General features: G+C 36.6%; 1 protein-coding gene across 6 annotated transcripts in view; it reads right to left on the reverse strand.

The window, feature by feature from the left end:
* Positions 1 to 304: 304 nt before the first annotated feature.
* ZC3H13 (zinc finger CCCH-type containing 13) overlaps positions 305 to 25,444 on the reverse strand; it is a 91,519-nt gene continuing 66,379 nt past the window's right edge. For 2 of the 6 annotated variants that reach the window (XM_077855666.1, XM_077855665.1), the window contains exons 12-20: positions 23,571 to 23,654; positions 22,668 to 23,217; positions 19,251 to 19,354; positions 17,714 to 18,907; positions 16,262 to 16,783; positions 13,551 to 13,703; positions 12,289 to 12,489; positions 6,505 to 6,668; positions 305 to 1,447 (exon numbers count right to left, since the gene is read on the reverse strand). In XM_077855666.1, the coding sequence (XP_077711792.1) occupies positions 1,277 to 1,447; positions 6,505 to 6,668; positions 12,289 to 12,489; positions 13,551 to 13,703; positions 16,262 to 16,783; positions 17,714 to 18,907; positions 19,251 to 19,354; positions 22,668 to 23,217; positions 23,571 to 23,654 (3,143 nt within the window). In that variant the 3' untranslated portion in view covers positions 305 to 1,276. The remainder of the gene's footprint in view (positions 1,448 to 6,504; positions 6,669 to 12,288; positions 12,490 to 13,550; positions 13,704 to 16,261; positions 16,784 to 17,713; positions 18,908 to 19,250; positions 19,355 to 22,667; positions 23,218 to 23,570; positions 23,655 to 25,444) is intronic. The other 4 variants (XM_077855668.1, XM_077855667.1, XM_077855670.1 and 1 more) reach the window with 4 other exon arrangements.

A 25,444-nucleotide genomic window follows, 5' to 3' on the forward strand; every position in this document is an offset into this window, starting at 1 on the left:
TGTGCTGGGTCAGTTATCGGATATAAATTACATATACAGTGAATGTTTCTTGAGCAGAAATTTTACAGCAGTAACACTGTTACCTTTAGAGGATATAAAACTACTGACACAGGTAACACAGGATTACAGTTTTAACAAAACCTGAGAGAGCCAATGGGGGAAAAAATTAATTTTGATTGGTTTCCTTTATTATTACCGCTGTCTGTCCACAAATTCTGCAGCCTGGAGTCCATTTTAAATCCTTCTAAAAGTCCACTTATGAGTTACATATATACTCACAGAATAAAACAAATACCGTAATTAAAAAAAAAAATTTCATTTTACATTTTATAAGCTAGACAGTTCAATGTAATCAAAGGTTATAGCTCTGAAAAATATGACGGTTATGGATTTTAAAGCTCAGATGACAAAGGTTTGTTAACTCCCGGTTTGTTTCAAGTATTACTGAGCTGTATTTAAAATATATCCTCAACTCCTATTGCATTATCGAGCAGTATAATATTTGAAGTATGAAACATAATGTTGATGACAAATGTTTCAGAACATCAGGAATAAGATCAATGAAGAGCAAAGTGAATCTAGAACAAGGAAAGGAAAGGTACATTTATTAAAAATAAAAACAGTAGACAGTCTCTGGTAACAAACAAAACCATATGGAATCCAAATACGTCCAATATACATTGTAACAATACACATATATTTTTAAAAAAACAAAGATCCATTAGTAATTTTTTTTTTTTTAGAACTTTAGAAAAGCAGAAAATGACTTTGGCTCCCTCCTACTGGAGGTCTGCCCACGAACACAGACAGCATGCAGGACCAGCATCCACTTTCAAGAGTTCCGTACAGCACAAAGCTGTAGTGTGTGTATTCATTCTGCGAACACATGGTTTCTGAATAAAATCAGTTTCTGCTGGGATGATCCAAAACCTATCAGTGGCTCCATTTCATAAAAAATATTCGTAGGTTGCAAGAGCAGTTGCAACTGTTTTCCAAAGTCTTCAGTTTTAACAAAAGATAAACTGCTGAATCTAGATGTTTTCACATTATTTCACATGAATATCAAGTACTGTGTAAAAATTTATGTAAAATCGTAAGTTAGCCAAAACTAGTGTCTTTAAACTTCATATCAAAGTTGTTCTTCACCCTTTTACCACGGCTGATAAATCTTTTCTTTGTCATGAATGATGTTTGCCATCAAAACCAAAGAACTCTGAAAAAAAGAGTATGTAACTCTGAAGGAACACAGAACCAAAAATGTCACTGGACTCCGGTCCTAAGACACACACAGTTCCTGCTGGACACTGGGCTGTGGGAGCTTATTATCATCAGCCTTCTCGTGCCCTGGGGCGTGACAAGTAGTCTTCTTCTTAAATAACCGAAGACTCAATCGCAGCAACTCGTTGTCCACCACTGGGGCATTCGTATAAGCTTGTTTTACGGTGCCCTGATTTGAAGAAAACAAAAACAAAACGTAAAAGACGTATGTTACTGGTTGACAGTAGGACAGACAGGCAAGGTAACTTCTCTTTAACTTCTATTTAAAAACAAATTTAAGAAATGTTTTTCAGACTCAACGAACCTTAGAAACAAGAGCAATCTTTAGAAGGTGTCCCCTGCTTAAAGCAGGTCTCTTTGGCAGTCCCTGCCGTCAGCCAACTAGTGTTCTCTCCAATGACAGAACAAACCATCACCGCACGCTCCTGAGCTCGCTGAAGTCAAGTCTCTTCTACGGACTAGCCGCGCACTGCTTCAACCTTCCTCTCCCATGACCACCTCTCAGGCCTCTGAGGAGCAGCCCTGAACACTCACCTTCCTTTCCAGTCTGTTACTGTCCCAGAAAATGAGGGCTACGGAAGCGGACACGTCCTCCAGAAGGGCCTGCCCATCGGTGCGGTGTACTGGGACCCTACAGCCTCCCTTCGGCTAAAATGTGTTATTTCTGTTACTCTAACTTAAAGCTACATTCGCATTTTTGGAGATTGTCCGAAAGTTTTGCTTAGTGTTCTCCAAGTGTGTTCATAAATTTTGAAATAAGGTGGGTTCTATGTCGAGCACCCTGCCGTTTGTCTTCTTTCCGGGATCCTTAAAGGAGCAGTGGGTCCCTGATCATATCTCTATTAAAAAATGTATGTTGTCATACAGTAAATTGATTGCTCACGTGTTGTTCTGAGTTTAGACGTATGTGCTGCTTCACGTAACACCTTCTCCCCAGCTCTAACCTCTGGCAACCAATGACAGGGTCTCTTTAATCGTTTTGCCTTTTCCAGAACATCAAATAAATGGAATCCTACGGTATATAAGCTTTAGAGACTTTTCTAAATTCACTCCACACAATGCTTTTGAGATTAATCCATGTCGCTGACAGTACCGACAGTTTGGTTATTTTTTATTATAAATTAGTAATCCGTCGTTATATGGGTGTTCGCCAGTTTAGCAATTAGCTATGTAAAGAACACTGGGGTGGTTTTTAGTGTTTGGATTATGAACAGACCTGCTATAAGCTTTTGTAGACTTTTTTTTTTTTTTTTTAAAGATTTCAATTTATTCATGAGAGACAGAGAGAGAAGCAGGCTCCATGCAGGGAGCCCGACGTGGGCCTCGATCCCGAGTCTCCAGGATCACGCCCTGGGCTGAAGGCGGCGCTAAACCGCTGAGCCACCCGGGCTGCCCCTGGACAGGTTTTTACATGAACATAGGTTTTCATTTTTCTAAGGTAAATACCTAGCAATGGGATTACTGGGTCATATAGTAAGTATATACTTTACAACAACCAAACTGTTTTCCAAAGTGGCTGTACCATTTTGCCTTCTCACCCCGAGGTTTGTTGTTGTTTGGTTTTTAGTTATTGTAATAGATTCACAAAGGTATCTCACTTAAGTTTTAATCTGCATTCTCTAGTGGCTAAATATTGTTAAAACATTTTTTTATGTTATTAGCCATCTATAGATCCTCTTTGGTGAACTGTCCATTCAAGTCTTGCCCATTAAAAAAATTGGATTCTCACTGTTAATTTTTCAGAATTAATATATTCTAGATACAAGTCCTTTTTACAAAAAGTGATGTCTAAATATTTTCTCCCAGTATACTAGTCTTTTCATTCTCATTCGCTTTTATAGAAGTTTAAAATTTTGAAGATCAAGTATCTCAGAATAAAAAGTTTAATTAAAAGTTTTTCAGCCCCCCCCCCCCATACACACACACACACAGGTGACTAGTCATATTTGTGTGGGTTTATTTCTGGACTGTTCCATTAATCTAAGTGTCTCATCCCTGATGCAAGTACATTATCTTGAGTACTGTGGCTTTATAGTAAGTCTTGAAACTGGGTACTGTGAGTCCTTCAACTTTATGCATCTTTTAAAAAAAAATTATTCTGTATGTTCTAGTTGCTTTGACCTTCCATATAGACTTTAGAATCAGTTTGTAACTACAAAACCAACCAACCAAAAACCCTGCTGGGATTTTGATGCATTGTGTTAACTCTGTAGATCCATGTGGAGAGAATCCTAATCTTAACTATATTGAGTCTTTTAACCCATGAATGTGATGTCTCTCTCCATTATTTAGGTCCTCCTTGATTTTTTAAAAATCAGTGTTTCAGTGCATGTTTTGTTAGATTTATACATAAGTACTTCTTTTTTGGGAAGCCACTGTAAAACGTATTTCTCCCCTTCATTTCAATTTCCAGGTGCTTCTACAGACTGTTTTAAGAGTATTTCTGGTAAATTCCTTAAAACTTTAGTCAATCATGTTGTCTGTGAACAAATATAGTTTTACTTTTTCCTTTCCAATCTGTACACCTTTTCTTTCCTTTTCTTACTGAACTGGCTAGAATTTCCAGTAAAATGCAGGGTAGGGTGGTTGAGACTGGGCATCATGCCTCTTCCTGTTCTCTCCAGGAAATCTTTCAAACTTTTATATTAAGTATGATGTTAGCTGTAGATGCCTCCTAAAAAGTAAAGACTCTAATTCCAGCTTGCTAAGAATTCTTATTATAAAGGAATGCTGAGCTTTATCAAATGATTTTTCTAAATCAATTGATATGATTAGGTATTTTCTTTTTGGTCTGTTCCTATGGGGATTACACTGAATGATTTTTAGAATATTAAACCAGCCTTTCATTCTGAGGATAAATGCTACTTGTAATGGTATAGTCTTTTCTACATATTGCTGGATTTGATACCTGAATTTTTTTTTTTTAAGTGGTAAGATTTTTTTTAAAGATTTTATTTATTCATCAGAGACAGAGAGAGGCAGAGATACAGGTAGAGACAGAAGCAGGCTCCATGCAGGGAGCCTGACATGGGACTTGATCCCGGGACTCCAGGATCACGCCGTGGGCCAAAGACCGCACTAAACCACTGAACCACCCAGGCTGCCCGATGCCTGAATTTTGAGGATTTTTTATGTCTACATTCATGATCATGATCTGTAGTTTTCTTGTGATGTCCTTATCTGGTTTTGACATTTGAGTACTGCTAGCATCATACAATGAGGTGGGGAGTAATGCTGTCTCTTCAATTTTCTTCAATTATGTAGAACTGGTGTTACTTCTAACTTAAATGTTTGGTAGATTTTGCCAGTGAAACCATCTGACAGTGAAGAGACTTCTCTTCCAATAAAAACAAAACCCAATGAAACAGACATAGGACTATTCATGTTATCTATTACTTCTTGAGGAAGTTTTGTGCTTTGTGACTTGCAGAGCAATTGATCCATTTCTTCTAAATTGTCAAACTTAATAATGCATAGAGTGGTTTATAGTATCCTTTTAATATCTGTAGGATTTGTAGGGGACTATCAATTTTTTTCATCTCTTCAGAGTCAAATTTTGGTTTTTACTACTTCTATTTTCCTATTATTGTTGGTATTATTTCTTTCCTTCAGCTTGCAACAGGTTCTGTATACATTTTCAATACTGTAATACCAAATCAGAGTTAAACTCATTTAAAGCAGCTAAATGTTCTCTTGGTATCCTTCATCTATCTCTTCTGATATATCATAGTATAATCTATTTATTTTAAAATTAATTCTTTAAATAAAGGCAATGCCTATATATGAGTTTAATGGCTTTCTTTTTTTTTTTCCCTCATCATCCAGTAAGTACCACGTTCTTCAATGAATGGTCCTATTCTGTACTTTTATTTTAAAGGTTTTTGTTCATTTTTCTTAGCATTTTTCATGAGATTCTCTAGCATCTGAAATTTTTCTTCAGTTTGCTTTCTTTAGATGGATCATTTAGGACATTTATACTGTGCCACTATAACTTTTTATAACGTGTCACATGCTAGTTAATGGTCTGTGCCCTGTACTGAAGGGTTACAAGGTTCTCAAGGAGAGTTTTACAAGGGTATTTTTGATTGTCACAATTTTTGAGAGGCATTATGGCATATTAGAAGAGGAACTAGATAATGTTACAAAATATTTCTTACAAAAAGGGGGCAGGATTCTGGTGAGACTGCAAAACCTGCAGCCTTTCTCAACTGAAGTCCCCTACTTAAGCCAACAGAAAATGATGTGATGGATTATTTTTCAAACTCAATACTGACGATGGAAGTAGTACCATTCTAGATACACAAAACAGAAGGTGATACATTACATACAAGATTATTAGGGCTAACTGGGATTTAATTATCTTAGAAAAATTTCCAACGGAGAAAAGCTGCAAGGAGAAATGGGTACCTAAGCAATAGAATGAAGGGAACGAAGTAGTATATGAAATGGGAATGCAAAGAATGACTGTAGCAACTCTGTCAAAAGTAGTTCTGAGCCAGGCCTTTAATCAGGGAGAACTAAAAGCCTCGTATGCCTTATATATCTGTTTCCATGTTAATCTCTGGAGTTGAGTTCATTCCTTGGTTTTTCGTGTATTTTTCTTTAATGAAGTACACTTTCTGTTAGCAGGGTTTCTTTAAATGTCCCTAGGTAAAAAGCTAATGAATGTTTCTCTAACCTTTTAAAACCAACTCTCTTAGGCTTTTTTACAGTTAAGACATTTTCAAAATTTCTCATGATCAGATCTCTCCCAACTCTAAATTTCTATTTCTCTTCTGTTTCAATTCCATTTAAGTAAATGGTTAAATATAATCATTTGTATTTATTTCCCTTTCTTCTGACTTGGTACATTTTCATAAACACTATTTCTTATAAATATCCTCACTGTTCTGTGTCTGGAAAATTTCCCATCTTGTTTAGATAATAAAACTTAGAAACAGTAACTTTTCACAAATGAAAATATTTCACAGAAAGAATAAACTCTTTCATCTAATTTTGAATAACAAACTGCCATTCACAAATGTTCATCAATACTATTAAAGTAAAATGAAAATTATTTGTAAGTACAATTTTTCCTCTTACATGTGTACAAAACTAAGAAAGCAAATTCATAAAAGCAGATAATGGACGTTAATCTCACCTTAAAGCAATCAAATGAAAAAAAAAAAAAAAAAGCCATTCATACTATTCAATACTTTGCATACTTTCTCAAGGAAACAACAGTACCTTCTCATTTTTAACAAGCTGCTTCCGGATTGCTGAATCTCGTCTGAAGCATAATGCTTTACAACATGGTCCAAGATTACTAAGAAGACTTGCTCGCTCTTCTTTTCGTAGTAATGCAGCCATGTTGAGAGCCCCCAATTCATGTTCAAAAAGACTCTCTGCATCTTTCAATAAAAACAAACAGGCATTAAGTTTTCCTAAAATAGCAAAGAATTACTGGCCATTTAAGTAGTCCACATAGTCTATCAAAGTTCCCATAACACTGGTTAAAGTTATTTTATATTAAAGGCAATATACTTATGTTAGGCCACAAAACAAATAAATTTAAGAGGACTGAAATCATATCCTGCATCTTTTCAGACTGCAACAGTATAAAACTAGAAATTATAAGAAAAAAACCACATGCCACTAAAACCAACCAATGGGTCAACAAAGAATGAAAGAGGAAAACAAAAAACTACACGGAGACAAATGAAAATAAAAACACAATAGTCCAATATCTTGGGGACACAGCAAAAGCAGTTTTCAGAGAGAAACTTATAGCAATACAGGCTTCAAGAAGAAAAATCTCAATCTAACCTTAGACTTAAAGGAACTAGAAAAATAAGAGATCTCACAGTGAGTAGAAGGAAAGAAATAATAAAGACCAGAGCAAAAAGAAATAACAGAGAATAAAAAAGTAAAGAAAAAAAAAGCCAATGAAACCAAGAGGTGGTTCTCCAAGAAGAGAGAAAAAAGATAAATCTTTATTGAGACTACTCAAGAAAAAAAAAAAAGACACAAATAAATAGAAATGAGAGAGAAGAAACAACCAACATCAGAGAAATATACAGGATAAGAGAGTACTATGAAAAACTGTATGCCACTGGACAGAATGGAAGTGGATAAATTCCTAGAAACATATAGTCTGTCAAAACTGAATAAAAAAAAAAATAGAATCTGAAGAGACCGACTGCTACTAACAAAACTGAATTGGTAATCAAGAGCTCCCAAGTCAAGTCCAGAACCAGATGGATTCGCGGGTGCATTCTATCAAACACTTAAAGAAAAGCTACTAATACCTATTCACCTCAAACTATTCCCCCCAAAATAGGAGAGAAAACTTCCAAACACATTGTGTGAGGCCAGCATTACCTTGATACCAAAACCAAAGATACCACAAAACAAGAAAACCACAGGCCAATATTTTTGATGAACTCAGATGTAAAGGTCCTTAACAAAATATTAAGAAATCACATTCAACAATACATTAAAAGGATCATTCACCACGATCAAGTGGGATTTATTCTGGGGATGCAAGGATGGTTCAGTAACAAAACGATAAAAATCCTACCTCATTAGTGAAGAAATAGCATCTGACAAAATTCAACATCTATTCATGATAAAAACTCCCCACAAAGTGGGTTTAGTGGGAACATACAACATTAAAAAGGCCATATATGACAAGCCTATAGCTAACTTCATACTCAATGGTGAAAACCTGAGAGCTTTCCCTCTAAGATCAGGAACAGGACAAGGATGTCCATTCTTGCCACTTTTATTCAGCATAGTACTAGAAGTCCTAGCCCAGAAATCCCTAAAGACTCTACCAGAAAACTACTAGAGGTAACAAATGATTTCAGTAAAGTTGCAGGATACAAAATTAATATCCAGAAATCAGCTGCGTTTCTATACACTAATAACAAAGTAGCAGACAAGAAATTAAGATAATTCTACTTAAAATTGCACCAAAAAAGAATAGGAATAAATTTAACCAAGGAGGTGAGAGGCCATACTCTGAAAACTATTATCTATGCTACCAAAGCAATCTACATATTCAATGCAATTGCTATCAAAATACCAATAATGTTCACAAAACTAGAACAAATAATCCTAAAGTCTGTATGGAACCATACAGGAGCCCAAATAGCCAAAGCTATCTTGGTGCAAAAAGAACAATGCTGGAGAGATCACAATCCCAGATATCGAGATACACTACAAAGCTATAGACAAATTCATATATGGAACAAACTGATCGTTGCCAGAGAAGAAAAGGGTGGGCGATGAGCAAAATGTGTGAAGGGTGGTGGGAGGTACAGGCTTCCAGTTATGGAATGAATAAACTACAGGGATAAAACGTATGGCACAGAGAATATAGTGAATAGTATTGTAATAGCATATGGTGACAGAGGGCAGTCACATTGGTGGTGAACAGAGCATGACAGAGTTGCTGAATCGCTACGCTGTACACCTGAAACTAACATAACAATAACACTTAGTGCTAATCATACTTCCATGCAAAAATTTAAAAGACCTATTCTCTGAAAGATCTTGAACATGTAGTTATGTTGCTAGTCTCAAACAAAAGTAAATATTCAGACACCCACTTGAAGATGTAACACAAGCAGCCTAGGGAAAAAGAATTTAGACTTTGGTGCCTGTTCATGACTGGGAAGAAATGTTCAAGTTAGAATCAGTGAAGTCAAATTCAGTATGTTGCTTACCATCAACTATTATGTAAAGTTCTAGAATAGGTTTTAGGACTTTATTATAGCAAGATTCAAATGCAGTAATACAACTACATTTTGTGACCTCTAAAAAAAAAATCAGGAAAGTGATTAGGTGTTAGACAACCTGCAGATTTTATTCTAGACTTGGTCACTATAAAAACAATGTATTAAATTAAAATCACTTAGTTTTAAGTCATAACATGCAAAGATAGAAAACACTTAAATCTCTCCTTAATTCTTTTAGTTTTACAAAGTGTAATGGAAAATAAAGAGGTTAGGTTAAAATAGACAAAGAACAGTCAAAAGAAAAGAATAAGGCCAGTCAGTAATCCAGATATATATATAACAGAATAGTAATTTCAAAGCTAGCATTCTACAAGCTAGCCAGAAGTACCAAGGTACCAGATAACTGCCTGAATGACATGATCAAACAAGCCACTGTTAGAGTCCACAAAAGAAAACAATAAGTAACACCTAGTAAAAACAAAACAGACGCATTTGAGGATGAATGGAACTGCACATTTCACTTTCATCTCCTGAGCTGCAAAGTATAGCGAGATTAGATAATTAACAAGAAACTAGTCTCATGTAATGTATCTGGTCAATAGGTTTACATACCTGTCAACAGGTACAGAATATAAGACGAGTATAAACAAACGTAAAGAAAAAACTCAGAACCAGTTTGCAAATGTCGGTGTTTATCAGAATCATCTGAGGAGCTTTCTGAAATACAGTGCCAGGGTCCTACCACCGTATCTACAGAACGTCCACAGTTGGACCAGCACACAACATTAGGAACAAAGGCAGTTCCTCAGGTGATTAATACATAACTGTGTTTGAGCCAATCAATGACACAGTCACAAAAAATCCTAAAATCCCCTAAAACATTAACTACCATTCCACTATAGATACAAATACAAAAGGAATATGCACTGAGCCCACATTCTTCCTTGCAATTGGTCATTATGATAAATTTCTTTTTATTGGAATCCTTATCATTAAGGATTAAGCCTAGTCCACTCCTCTAGGCTCTGTTTGGTTTAGGGAACACCACTGAGGGCTCTGACATTTGAACTTACTTGTAAAAAAGTAATTATGGTAAGAAAGATCATTTGTGGTATTTTCTGCTTTTACAACAGAATACAAAACACATACTTGCACATGTCCTTAGAAAGTAAGACATGGTTAAACTTCTAGTATCTTTGTGGTTTTGAAATGACTACCATCAAATTATTCAAGAGCCTGTTTTATTTGTACTTTTTCTGCAACGTAAACTCTTTACCCAACACGGGGCTCGAACACATGACCCTGAGATCAAGAGCTGCAGGCTCTACCAACTGGGCCAGCCAGGCGCCCCTGTAGTTGTTTTTAATCTATCACTCTACACACAGAAAACAATTTAAATTTCAGTATATAAAGTTTTTGGTTTTCAACCTTAGAATTTTAAAACAATTACGTATGGGCAGGGATACCTGGGTGGCTCAGTGGTTGAACGTTTGCCTTTGGCTCAGGTCGTGATCCCAGGGTCCCAGGATTGAGTCTTGCATCAGGCTTCCTGCAGGGAGCCTGCTTCTCCCTCTGCCTCTCTGTGTATCTCTCATGAATAAGTAAATAAAATCTTTAAAAACAAATTACATATGGGGCTAGTGATATTCTTTCTTCAGTATTGGGACACTGAAATAGGATATCATGGGATAGAAAAAATCAGTACTTTATTTTACAAATACTTATTGAACCTCTGTGTGTTGGGTACTGTTGTGGCAATAGCATAATTATTAAGAATGTCTAACATCATCAGACAATGGATACAGCAGTAAACTAAGTCCTATTCCTTAGGAAACTTATATTTAGCATCATGTATCAGTTCTCTCATTCTCTAATAAAGCTATCATAGCAAAAAATAGGAGAGATCTGATTGGTAAGCAGCAACCCTTCTTTACAATGTATGTCATCAAGTTAGGGCCAAACTGCATTTCTATTGGTTAGCAAAATCGTAGGGGCAAACAGTTTCAAAGGTGGGAAAGACCTTAGGGCTTTTGTTCCATCATTTTATACTTACAGGATTTATTTGCTTAAGGTCACAAGCCAACCAAACAAGGAAGAGTGAAGCAGGAACCCAAGAGATTGGTCATTTGTCAAGTGAATACACATTCACAATTATAATTTATATACGTTTCATGCACATACATTTTATGTTTATTGGGACACGTTAAAACCAATGCTCAACATTTTTTTTCAATTTTATATTAGTGAAAAGCTTAATTTTCTTAACTAAACTTTTTTATTCTCACAAACATGATATAAAATTAAATGTTGTTGCTTTTATGGTTTCTTTCTTTTATGATCTAATCATCTCCCTCCCATTAATAAAGTAGGAACCAGATGAACAGAAAAAAAATGCATAAATAAAAGAATATTCTAGAAAACAGAAAAAATTATAGAAAAGTTTTGCCATAAAGTCTAAAATCAATGTGAAAATATTTATTGTCACTACATGTCAGGAATTTTAAGTATTTTACCTCATTTGCTCCTCCTAAAGGTCTTACGAAGTTGATGGTCAATAATAATTATCCCCAGCTTAAATGGTGACACTAACGCAGAGATTAAATAATAGCTAAGAAGTGGTGTGCCTATTGAGGAATCCAGACTATCTGGCCTAGACATCAACTTCTAAGTTTTTATCCCTTTGTTAAAGGTTCAACCTACACATTTGCGTTTGGGTAGAACTCCTCATTTCCCAGGGGGAAAGGGTTGCCAAGACGCTCAATTCTCTTAGATATAAAAAAATATCTAGTCCACTCCTCTAGGCTCTGTTTGGTTTAGGGAATACCACTGAGGGCTCTGACATTTGAACTTACTTGTAAAAAGTAATTATGGTAAGAAAGATCAGGGATCCCTGGGTGGCGCAGCGGTTTGGCGCCTGCCTTTGGCCCAGGGCGCGATCCTGGAGACCCGGGATCGAATCCCACATCGGGCTCCCGGTGCATGGAGCCTGCTTCTCCCTCTGCCTGTGTCTCTGCCTCTCTCTCTCTCTGTGACTATCATTAAAAAAAAAAAAAATCATTTGTGGTATTTTCATCCACTTTTCTGTGGACCTTAATTTTCATGGTCAAAATTCCTTTTTAAAATTTCAAAGATTTAAAGAATATAAGTGAGTCCTTAAAAAAAAAAAAAGAAAGGAAGAAAGAAAAAAGTTCCTTACTGTGAATGCTGCCTGAGAAAAGAACATCACCCTTTCCAAAGGCATCTAAATTAATAGTTATAGCAGACACTGTACAAAGTAGAATAGAATTACCTTTGGGTTTTTCTAAAAGTCTCTGACATGTTTCTTTGACTTTGGTAAAGAGTTCAGAACCTGCCAACTTTTTAGAAATCCCAACTCTTAGCATAACAGCTCCAGGTGTGAATTTTAACAGTGCAGCCCCAGGTTCTCGTGGTTCTTTTGGATGCTTTGGCATAAGACCAGACCAATCCACATCTATCACATCTAATGGATCTGTAAAAAGTTAAGAACAGGATTTTTTTTTTTAAAACACCAAGAAATAGCATTCTTGTTATCTTTAGAGAAACAAACTGCAAAATATAGAAATCATTAAATTTCAAGTTAAATAACAAGTGTTTTGAACCAAAAATACCCTATTCTTAAAATGAAAGCTTTGAGATAAAGGCTAACGTTTAGAATCTATGGACCTTTACAATATACCTCACCAAAGGAAAACAGTTAAGCAAACAAAAACCCAAATGTATTCCTACAAATAACTCAGGCAGTGGCTATTTAATACTGAGAACAAACAATCCATTCACTAACAGAAACAAAAAAATGAAAGTAATGTTCTACTTAGAAGAACTTAATGGCATATAATAAAAATGATAATCATACATACCTTCTACATTAGAAAAAATTATGAAATTTATAAACAAATTAAGTCAATTAAATTTTAATATTTTACATGCCCATATAAAGCAAAGACCTTCACAATGATTTTTAAAAAGTTGTAACAATTAGACTAATTGGGATGATTCAACAGCAACACTGATGGGATGCTGCTTCATGGTGGTCACTAGAATAAGCTCTAGCAATGCATAAAGTATACTATAAGGGAAAATATTACTGAATTCAGAAAACTGATAGAAGTATATACTGTTTAAATATAATTTCATTGATTATAAATTTTAAATGACTGTTTCAAAAATTGGCTTTCACAACAATTTTGAGGCTCTGAACCATATAGCTACTATCTAGAACCTTGCTAGGCAATCAGTATTTGGTTAGATTCCAGGTCATATAATATGAATCTTAACCTGCAGAATGGAAATCTTAGAATTTTGCTATTTTAAACGAGACTCTTTCCAATTTATGGGCAATGTCTACTTAAAAATGAGCAGAGCATATAGACTGTAATTTTCATTTTATTGGCCTTTCAGTCTTAGATGAAACACAAAGGGAAGAATTCTAACTGCCTTTCATTAACTTGAACAGCTTGAAAGGAAACAAAAAATACCTTCATATCATAAATCAGATAATTTTTATGTTCAGCCACTCTTGTAAATGATTACCTGGCATCTTCTCCTCATCCTGTTGGTCTTCCCTCTTTTCAGCATCACCTGCTAGAATTTCATCTAGTTCATCATCACTAATTGGCTCATATCCTTCTCCAGCACCAGATCCTAATGAATGTGCATCATCTAATTTGGATTCGTCATCTCCTGCTTTGGAAAAATTAATTTCATGTCAAAGAGTACATCTAAGGGACAACTAAGTGAAACCAAAAAGGAAACACTAAAAATATCTTAAAAGTATTTTTTTCCTTAGAAAACTAAATTTCTTAATTATTCAAAATACTTGACAATTCCAAGAGAAAACTTAAAACAATTTTAATGGCAAGAACACAGTATAAATAGCAATATCAAAACAAGTTGTAAGATTACAATTAAAATATGACAAAAGGTACCAATAACTTATTAAATGTTGCTTATGTGTTAATTTTTTATAATAAAACTTCAAGTAAATCCAGATTTACTGACTTCAAAAGGATGCAGTTATTTCTTTACCTAAATAAGTTCATTAACTTAGAAGGCTTGCAAACTTATTAATATTTACTTGAAACTTAAATCTTAGTTCATAACATTTAGCTCATGATATGAAGAGCTTTACAGCAGTGACATAAAAGTGCCATTAATCCTCAGCCCATCTCCTGGTTCATCTTCCCTATCCCAACATAATTTTAAAAAGAATGTTGTAATATAATTTAAAAACATTTTGTTGGTACCACAAGCACATTTTATTTATTTTTATCAATTTTTCTCAACTACCACCTAAGGATAAGCTTTGTCACCTGGTGAGTTAGTTGTGCATTGAAAATTATCCTAAATTTATTATTATTTTTTTAAAAGATATTATTTATTTATTCATGACAGGCAGAGAGAGAGAGGCAGACACACAGGCAGAGGGAGAAGCAGGCTCCATGCAGGGAGCCTGATGAGGGACTCGATCCTGGGACTCTGGGATCACGCCCTGGGCCAAAGGCAGACGCTCAACTGCTAAGCCACCCAGGTGTCCCATAAATTTATTTATTTTTATTTTTTTTAATTTATTATTTTTAATCACCAGTTATCCACACACTAGTTATCAAAATGCAACACTTTGCTTTACAGGTATAAATTTGCAGCAAACAAAACATAATAAACTATGAGATGTTTCTAGTAATCCTATAATTTTCTATTCTATTAAATTCTGTAATAATCTTACACCTCCACCAATTCACTTCTAAGGTAACCAACTTTAATACCTTCATTATATAAATATACATCTAAGCATAAACGTAGATAATAGGATTTTTATTTTTTCAAGTTTATCCAACTCATTTTTCTACTTTAGGTAAATCAAATTTTTCATCTCACCATAGATAATTCACCTATAAATTTCTATGCTATGTTATCCTGTGATCACGACCAGTAAAATATATTTTAAGGATGAAGGGCACAGACTCCAGTCACAAGAGAGCTATTATAATGATTAGTTCAATTATATTCAATTATATCTCAAGGTTGTACCTCCATTAGTATCATGGCTCATGATTTGAGGCTATTTATACCCAAAATTGAGATGAAAATGTAATGTGAAGAACACTGAGAAATGTTTGTCAAGTAGAAAAAAATATATAAAACAGATGGTGTATTGGAATATATCTAATCAGACAAAGATGTTTATAGTGCCAAAAGAATGTGAATTTTACTCTGGGCCCAATGTTGTAATATGGTAAATAAAAAGAATAGTAAAATATTGCCACTTATATACAAGTAATCCCAGAAGTTTCTTGAAGACTTGAAATGGAGAAGTTATATCAGAACAATGGTATAAATGCTGGTACCAGAGCCGGGGAGCCATTACTGTTAAGCTAGCTTATAATTCGCCAACAAATAAGATGTAGGGTATGTGTGCAGAGGGAGAACCTATTTTCATTCATCAACCATTTACTGTGTCCTTGGTATAGTCTTGATGATAAAGAAGTGAAAAGCTATGGTCCCTAACAAAGGAATACAGCATCGTGGGGAGAAAACCACAGAAAACTCCAGGTAATACAGTGTGAGGATGCCGCAAAAGCTATAGAGACGAGGTGCTATGGCAACCTGAAACAGTCCCGTTAGCAGAGAAGGCTTCACAGAGGCAATGCTGTACAGACTGGGAGTTGACGTTTGAGTAAGAGAGGATAAAAGGGCAAACAGCTACCAGGCAATGGGAAGACAGGGTACAAGGACGGCTGGCGTGCAGCGCCTTCAGAGAATTCAGAGGCATGAGTCAGTCTGTAGAGCAGACTGGGGGTGAAGAAAGAGTGAGGCGGTGGAGAATGATGTTCCCCACAGCTGAGGCTGGCTCTGAGTGGGCCAGAGCGGAAACGCAGCTTTAGGGAGTGTGTACTGTTTCATGTATTTGTTCTCAACTGCCCTGGAAAACAGGATCACTAATAGTTATTTAGTCCATCTCTAAACCAAGAAATAACTTCCATTTATATGATTTTTCTTAATTTCCAAGAAAAGGAAGTGATAACTACTTTTTAACATCTACAGACACTGCATTTAAGTGTTTATTTCATTTAGCTCATTTGAACCAAGTCTAACTTGATAGTACCAATCAGGGGAACACATTTTTCAAATACCATAGAGCTTTTCCTCATGCCTATCAGTAGAACACCTTCACAAGAAAATATTTTGTTTTCCTATGTAATTTGAAAAGGAATGAAGCTAAGACAAAAATGTATGGCACTCACCTTCCACACTCTCCGTTCTCTCAGCTTTGCTTATATCTTCAAATCCCTGTACAGATCCTAGATCTTTATCCATTTTTTCTTTATCCAAAGCAAGAGAGTCTCGAGAAGTGCCTTCTAAGTCTCTTTCATGTTCACTTTCCAGTTTTGCTTCACTGCGTTTAACAGACTCTATTTGAGAAGAACTCTCAAAAGTTCTGTCTCTGTCTCTGTCCCTGTCTCTTTCCACAGAATCAGAAATTAGTCTCTCTCTTTCCCTGTCCAAATCTCTCCTTTTGTCTCGTTCTCTCTCTCGTTCCCGCAATCTATCTCGGTCCCTGTTCCGTGGCCAATCTTTATCGGCATCTCGGTCCCATTCTCTCTGTCTTGTATCTCTCCTCTCTCTGTCCCGCTCTCTATCATGCTCATATCGGTCACGTTCTTGAAGCCTATCTCTGCTATCAAATGACCCGGATCTTGAATGGACCTGTCGATCCGACTCAGGAGAACTTCTTCTTGAGCTATGGCTCCTTGAGTCCTGGCGATCTAAAATAAACAGACAAGTTAACACATGAGAAGATGCAGAACAAAATGCTTCATTGTTGCTACCCTTGTGGTGAACATAGCATAAGTCAACTCATTGTGTTATACACCTGAAACTAATGTTAACACTATATTTCAACTATACTTCAATAGGAGGTAAGAAAAAGAAAATCTTACAATTTGAAGTTTCTATATTCCCAATTATTCAAGTAACTCATTTTATTTATTTATTTATGAGAGAAACAGAGAGAGAGAGAGAGAGAGAGGCAGAGACACAGGCAGAGGGAGAAGCAGGCTCCATGCAGGGAGCCCGACATGGGACTCGATCCCGGGACTCCAGGATCACGCCCTGGGCTGAAGGTGGTGCTAAACCTCTGAGCCACCCAGGCTGCCCTCAAGGAACTCATTTTAAGGAAAAACTGACCTCTCTCAATTAAAATATGTAAAAGACAAGGAAACGTGTATTTCCACTATACCACAGAATACCTTCCAAGAAATACATACACAGAATAGGTAAGCATCAATAGAACTGATCACTTCATTTTCTGATCTCTTCCTTTGCCCTACCTTATTTTCTGTGGTCAAAAGAAAAAACACTAGCTGCAGGAAGAAGAGTAGGAAGGTTAAAATTTTAAGCATCAATAAGGGAATTGAATACATAAGCCCATCCACCAAGATATACTTACTAATATCCTGATATTAAACTGATGGACATTACTCAATGTATCTCTATTATAACGTTGGTATTAATGTCATAACAGGTAACACTTTGGTGGCATGGTTAAATGTTTAAGCTCCTTAAACTTTAAGGTAATTGTATTTTGTAACTAACTTAGCATTTACTTTAAAATTTTAATTTGTATAAAATATAAAGTTGTATAAAATATACTAAGACAGGAAACACTTGGCTAGATGATAATTCAATTTTATTACCTGAAGAAGTACTTCGACTGGGTTCGCCACGCTTTAACTGATCAATCCTAGATTTTCTCTCTCCTGTGATTTCCAGACTTTTTGTTTTCTCTCTATCTCTTGAGCCACTATGCAATACTCTCTTTCGACCACTCTGGTCATCTCCACTTCGATGGGCAGAATCATTGGATGGGGAACGCAGACGACCGGATGTATGACTACGGTTACTCCGATTGCTCCCCAGGCTGCTACTCCTCTTTTGATCCACTGGCTTGCGATGTGGTGCATCTTCTATAGTGACGTGAGGTGTCTCTACTTTCTCCGCTCGTGTTCTATGGCATTTTCTGTGTGAGTCTTCATTGGTGGTGTTGGTGGGAGTAGCAGAGGAGGAACTGGTGGTGGCAGATGTGCTGAAGGTGGTGGCAGCAGAAGTGGCAAGGGCAGGGCCAGTTGTACTAGCAGCAGCAGCTGCAGGAGGAGGAGGAGGAGGAAGCGAAGACGGAGAAGGAGTCCTCCCAGGAGTAGCGGCTATTGCAGCATGCTCTGGTTCGACCACCTCTGCACGGTCAGGCACATCCTCATCAGACCAGTCACTGAATGCTGTATCTTCTTTTTTCTGAGAATCCTCTAGCGTGCCATTCTTACCATTGGAAATTTCAACTAGTTCTTCTTTGGTTGTTATAGGGGGAGTCCGTGGACCTCTCTTCTTTTTATTCTGCAGGGCTGCTTCTTCATCAGAAAGATCAGAATCGCCTTTGGATTTTTTACGTTTTTTTTCAATACTTTTCTTCTTCTGTCCCTTTTTGGGTGAAAATACTTGACCATCTTCAGATGTTGTCTCTGTGTTACCCCTCTCTATCCCAACATCATCCTCTTTCTTTTTCTTAATAGGTTTCTTTTGAATTTTTGCTTTTTTCTTGTTCTCGTCATGAGCTCGATCAGATGTGTCTCGATCATCGGACAGGTGGTGTCCTAGCATGTCTTGTGCACGAGTTCTTGAGCTTTCCATGATTTCTGTCTGTTCTCTTTGCTTATCTACAGAAGAAATTTTCTCTTTGAGCTCTTGCTCTTCATATCGCCTTGAACTCTCTTTTCTCTCTAGTTTACGATCTTCCTCTTTCCATCTACCCTGCCTGTCTTCTGTAAGGTGTGATGGACTGAGAGAACGAGACTCTTGAGGTCGTACAACCTGGCTCAAGAGTCTATGTTTTTCATCTATACAAAAAGATGAAAGTAATCACACTTTCACCAGGTAAACAACATTGCATGTTACACAGAAATAATAATAGCCCAACCTCTCACTTTTCATTTAAAAATTTTAAAAATGGCAATAATTTCACTAAAAATACGGCTTTGTTATAAATAGTAGGAGAGGACAGTGCCAGTATGATAAAATAACTATTTCTAACATATACTTTAGTCAGACGGAGATATTCAGAGGCAGCAGAGCAGGAATAATTTTAAATCTTACTTCATCATTTTCCACTAATGCCAAAGGATAGTCTCATGGTTACAAAGGAATGTGGATATAGAAACACAAAAACTAGATTCTTCTTACTTTTATCATCTCCACTGTTGTACGCGTCACTGTCAGGAGAATGTTCTCGCCGGCGCTTAGGTGACTGACGAGGGCTAGGACTCCCTTCATTTCTGTAGCGCTTCCTAAGTTGGACAAATATAATTTATAAATTTCTAGGGGATGTAAAAGTGATTTCTTTACTAGCTTTTGGTATTATTTCTTTACTATAACTAAAATGTAAAATTCTAAGAATGCAATATTGTCAGAACTATATCATACAGAAGATATTCAGTATCTTTAATAAAATTCCTCACTTTTAGAAACACAATTGTGGACTTAAAATACATGGCAACAGGTCGTTCTTCATTAAATAACCAGATTTAAGTACTACAAGATAGTAACATACAACAGATGCATTAATATATTAATGCAACATCTACTAAAACTTATTAATTTTACATTTTTATGATAAAGAAATACTGTATGTTGGGAAGCCAAATGAGAAACCTTAGTATTTGCCTTGGAGTAAAAAAGACATGAATTTAGATTAGTTATATCATAAGCCCAAGGCTGGTCATGTTGTGGGTATACTGGAAAAATTGGTTCCTTCCCTCTTTGTAGGGCTAAATCACTTGGGACACCTGAGTGGCTTAGTGGTTGAGCATCTTTCTTTGGCTCAGGGTGTGATCCTGGCTTGGGGATCAAGTCCCACATCAGGGTCCCTGCAGGGAGCCTGTTTCTCTCTCTGCCTATGTCTCTGCCTCTCTCTCTGTCTCTCATGAATAAATAATTTGTGGCAAGTTAATAAAACAATTCATGTGTTCACTATACATCTTGATCTTTAAGTTAAATAATAAACGACTAGTGATTTTTATCTCTGATATTTAAATTATTCCAGTGTTTGCCTATTTTTTCACTAAATTTTGGCCACTTTTTTTTTTTTAAACATTGTTTATAAATACTATGGTCAAAAGTTGCAAAAATACTGCAGCACACCTATCACCTTGACAGCTCATTTACACAGATGAGTAACCAGGTGGTATAAAGGAAATAAGTATGACAACTTACAGACCTAAGTTTGTACAACTCCCTATCCAAAGCTCTCACTAACTCTCTCTCCACTCTAAGTCTGGGCTGGCCCACTCACTTGCTATGACAAGAGGATGTGGTGAAAGAACAGTGTTAAGTTTGGAGAGTCAGCAGGACTCAACAGGCAATGCAACTTCTGCAACTGCCCTCTGGGTATGTTTCTATCGTTTGTTATATGTAAAGTTTAGACTACTGGCAGAGAAATGAGATGCCCTAACCAACAGCCAGCACCAAACGCCAGACATGGGAGTGGGCCATTCTGGGTCACCCAGACCCAGCAGAACTTCTAGACTGACTGGAAACATAAGTGATACCAAGTAAGATCAGAAGAACTGCTCTACTGAGCACCAAAAGCGCTAATCTACAGAATTATGAGCTTTGTTGATTATTTTATTTTTTAAAAGATTTTATTTATCCATTCATGAGAGAGAGAGAGGCAGAGGCACAGGCAGAGGGAGAAGCAGGCTCCAAGCAGGGAACCCGACATGGGACTCGATGCCGGGTCTCCAGGATCCCACCCTGGGCTGAAGGCGGCACTAAACCGCTGAGCCACCGGGGCTGCCCAGATTGTTGTTTTAAACTAACTTTTTCTGTGGTTTGATACAGCAAGAGATAACTGATTTACTAGAATAAAGTGAATAACTAGAATATATAAAAAAGAACTTTTAACTTCAAGGAAATACCTACAGAAACAAAATTAAGAGTAAAATAAGTAGTATGGCAATTCAGCAAATAAAATCTTCTACATAATAGGGGTTAAAAAAGTTCTGGATAAATTCAACTACTGAAATGACAATACAATTGATAAAAACATCAAGATATTAATCTCATATAGCTATTATAGACCTGTCTGGCTCCTAAGTTTCTGGGGTCCTTGCAATGTTTGGATCGTGCAGTCACACAGAACCAGAACAAACTTTTGCCACTGTAAGCAGAGATCAGAATCACGGAAACATAAAATCAAAGCACAGGACTGATAATGAAAAAGATTTCAGGATTTTAGAGAGCAGAAGGTCAGAGAAGAGAAATAATATGTATTGTGGGCCTACATGTGTTAAAGATAGTATCTGAATTTTATGTTAATGTAAGTTTTTTTTGTTTTTTTTTTTTAAGTGGGGAAAGGGAAGCCAGTGGGTCATCCACAGAAAACCCTGGCTGCAGACTAAAGGGAAGCCAACACCTAACAGAAGAAGCCTCCAGTTCTGAGCTTTGTTCTTTGTCCATCATCTATAGTAGCAATGATGAAAGAAATCCTAAAACATGGAGCTATATTCACCAAGATTCAAATGAACTGGAGGTAGAAGCAATAGAATTGAATTTATAAATTATTTCCACAGTTGTTTTTAGCAAACTTAACCATACTGTTTATCCCAGCTGCAATTAAAAGAAAAAAAAAAAAAAAAAAAAGGCAGTTACCTGCAACGAGGTTGGTTTTAAGTCTGTAAAACCTCAAAATTGACCGGATCCAAAACCCTCATGGCTACAGTGATTGACTTAGCTCCCTTATCTCCTCCTCAACTACTGAGAGCCCCAACATACAGAGGCAGCTGTGAAGCTGATAGGCATACCCTGGGACCGTCTTAGCCACCATCTGGAGAAAACCTTTCTGAGGCTGGAACTCACACAAAAGAAAACAGTGGAGAGATAGCATTCCTGATGCTTTGTATGAAAGTCTGAATACAGTCCCATCAGAACAAATGAACACTAACCATGGACTTCCCTGATGCCTGAGCAAATAAATTCTTTTTGATTAAAAAAGAGAGAGAAAGGGAAAAAAAGAAAGGAGAAATTGCTCTCAGATATTTGAAATAATGACACATCTATTGATCCCAATACCTACTATAACTCCACTGCTTAGAGAGGACAACTCCTATCTCTCTTCTAGCCATGAAGTGACTGCAGGACTTTCTTCAGTTCTAAGACACTGAATGCTCCCATCGCTGGGAGTAGTGACTCCAGACTTTTAAGTACACAAAAGTCATGAAAGATTATTAGGAAAATACTTCTTGGTGACTGGTCAACTCCATTAACTAGTGATAAGGTGGATATGATGAGATGTAAATTTCTTGATTCTATCACTTTTAGTTGGATTCCTTACTAAGCCTATAAAAGTTAAATAAGCCAATATGACATCAAAAATGGCACAGTTAATATGAATGATTAATTATATCCATGGCTATTGAAACAGAACAGGAAAGTATTTTTCTTCTTAGATGAAACACCAAATACATATAATACAATATAGGAAAATGTAGAGAGGCGAAAGAATTAACAGTACATTATTAGGAGCACACTAAAAAGCATTAAATGAAACTTCTTGAACTCTTTACTGACATGTAACTTTAAACAACTGATTCTCATTCTTACTTTGACTTTCTCTCATCATGTCCATCCCTGGGATTGCGGTCTTCTCTGGTATCTTCCCGCTTTTCTCGGCGGTCATCTCGCCCTTTGTCTTTGTCTTCCCAATCCCTCTGTCGCTCTCGTTCTTTATCCCTTTCTCTGGCTCTCTCTCGTTCCCGCTCCCGCTCCCGCTCCCTCTCCCTCTCCCGCTCTCGCTCCCGTTCTTCTCTTTCTCTCTCCCGCTCTTTTTCCCTATCTCGCTCCCTCTCTCTCTCCCTCTCTCGATCATGGTCCCGATCTCGCTCTCTCTCACGGTCCCTCTCTTTTTCTCTTTCTCTTTCTCTCTCTCGCTCTCTAGCACGCTCTCTTTCCAGTTCTCTCTCCTTTTCTCTCTCCCGATCCCGCTCACGCTCCCTCTCCCTCTCCCTGTCTCGCTCGCGTTCCCGGTCTCTTTCTCTAGCCCTTTCATCTCTTCTATCCTCCACTCTGTCTACTCTTCGTTCCTCTCTTCTTTCATCACGCTCAAGCTCGTCATTCCTCCCCTGATGTCGAATTGGTGAGCTTGGTCTTTGATCTACAATGAAAATCAAGTTTTGTCAGTGATTAATTTGACAGATAACCTATTGGTAAGACAATATGGCAAATCTTAAATTTTATCTGTGTATAGGGTCACACTGGCAGCAAATATAAATCAGGTGCTATATTTACTTTTAAGTTAACCATCCAAATAATCACCCCTAGATGTTTATACATTTTTTTTCTTAAAGGTTAAGTTTTATTTGCCCTCTAACTAGCATGTTTTCTGCTCCCCATCAACAACCCCCCTCCCACCTCCCACTGATCCACCTTTGAGCTTTCTCTGCATGCTCCCTACCCTACCTCCAGCCCACTGCTCCAACCCCACTTTCTGCCATCTCTACCCTTCACCTCTGATCTTCTCTGTCCCCCCAGCAGGACCTGAGAACACTGGTGGCAAAGGATAGGGGCAGCAGGAGGTGTAGAACATAGGAGCTGAAGGAAAAAAAAAATTTCCCTCGTAAGTCACACCTCTAATTTCAGGCCAAAATATATACACATCAAAGTGCAGCTATTATGTGAGGAAAATATAGTAGAACAAAACATCTATCAATAATTGTCGCTGCATATTAATTTATCAATCTAGAATATTTAGGGTACTGATGCTTAGCAATCTTGAAGTAATCAAATGTAAATTGTCTCAGTGATATATATTTATGATAAATTAAAAGTTTCATTTAATTGTATAACTGATCACTCAGATGAAGAGCTGTTTTCTTAAAAATGTTAACTGATAATTTCATCACATTTTATATAAGTATTTTTTTTTCAATACATGAATCATATAAACACAGAGAAAATGAATACATGCTGCCCAAATGCCCCATGGAGCAGGAAATTAGTCTGGGACCAAAAAAAAGTATATGAAAATGGCATTAACTCTTCCACAGAGCTAGCCAATTTTGAATGTAGTTCACTGTGGTAGGATCTAGGCTACTGTAGCATTTCTATTTTCATATTAAGTAGTAACGTTGATGGGTTAGTCATAGAGGTCATACTACAGTACGGTGAACAGGTTTTCAAGTTGAATATCTAAAATCAACTTATTAAGCGGAATAACTTTAGGGTATTTCAAGGAAAGGGTTCAATATAGTAGGCTGAATTTCCTATCTTATCACAGATGAGAAAGACAAGAACTACATGTATATTAACTCTTTAGAGGTTACAGATCAATATGAAAGTTCATAAACTTTTAAAGCTAAAATGAAACAAAACCTTGTCCAGCCCTTTTCTTCTTAAAAACACAGAAATTATGGTCCAGGGGTTGACTGGCCAAAGTCACAGAGATGGCAGATTTGTTAGGACATCAGAACTAGAAGTCAATTCTCTTAAACCCTTCTTTACTTTTGCTGAAACCAACTTAAACTTAAAATGGTCTACTAATCACTTTTGATTCCCCAAATGCTACTCTATTTATGGTATTAGACTGTTTAATTCCTGGTTTAGGGGTCATACCAATGTCACGATGATTACAAAACAACCTAATATTCAATACTGCAACGTGTAGTAATTCATATTTGAAATTTCCAGTTATATCAAGGTCAGAGAATAAGCTATTTCACTCTTTGACAAATAAAAATTCTCTTTTCCCCCAACCAAAAAGACAATGTCTCTTATTTAAGAGGAAATGGAGAGGATATAAAAACGTCACTCTAATGTGTCTAAACTATTTTGCCTATCTTTTCCCCAGAACACATTCCTCAAAAATGTATTTCTTTCATGTATTTCCTTATCTTAATGAATGGCATACCCATTCAAGAAAACTGGAAATCTCTGAATTATCCAACAATTTCACTCTTGAACTATCTCTTTGTTCAATGTTCTCTCTCCATCCCTACAGTTAGTATTATTTACAAACTCTGATCACCTCTTCTTAAATGTCTATGATGTCAACAGTCTAACTGGTTGGTGTCCTTGTCTTCAGTCCTTCCCCACACTCACTTATACTTTTTTCATGAAAACTCTATTTTTTCCAACTGCTTAAAAGCAGTTGTCTTGTAGGCAGTGAAAAGGTAACTGAATAAAAAATTTGGGCCTGATTTATTAGGCTATTTAGAACCTGACCTACATTCTCTCACCAATCCTTTTTCCCCACTTCTTTCCTTGTCTACCAGTTATGGCATACCTCTACTCCCAACACCATAATTTATTACTACTCCAAAGCCTATGTTTCTTTTAGGCCTGTGTGTCTGCACATGCTATACCCTCTCCTTGCAAAATGTATC

Source organism: Canis aureus, chromosome 17, assembly GCF_053574225.1.
Source record: "Canis aureus isolate CA01 chromosome 17, VMU_Caureus_v.1.0, whole genome shotgun sequence".
NCBI classification, from domain to species: Eukaryota; Metazoa; Chordata; class Mammalia; order Carnivora; family Canidae; genus Canis; species Canis aureus.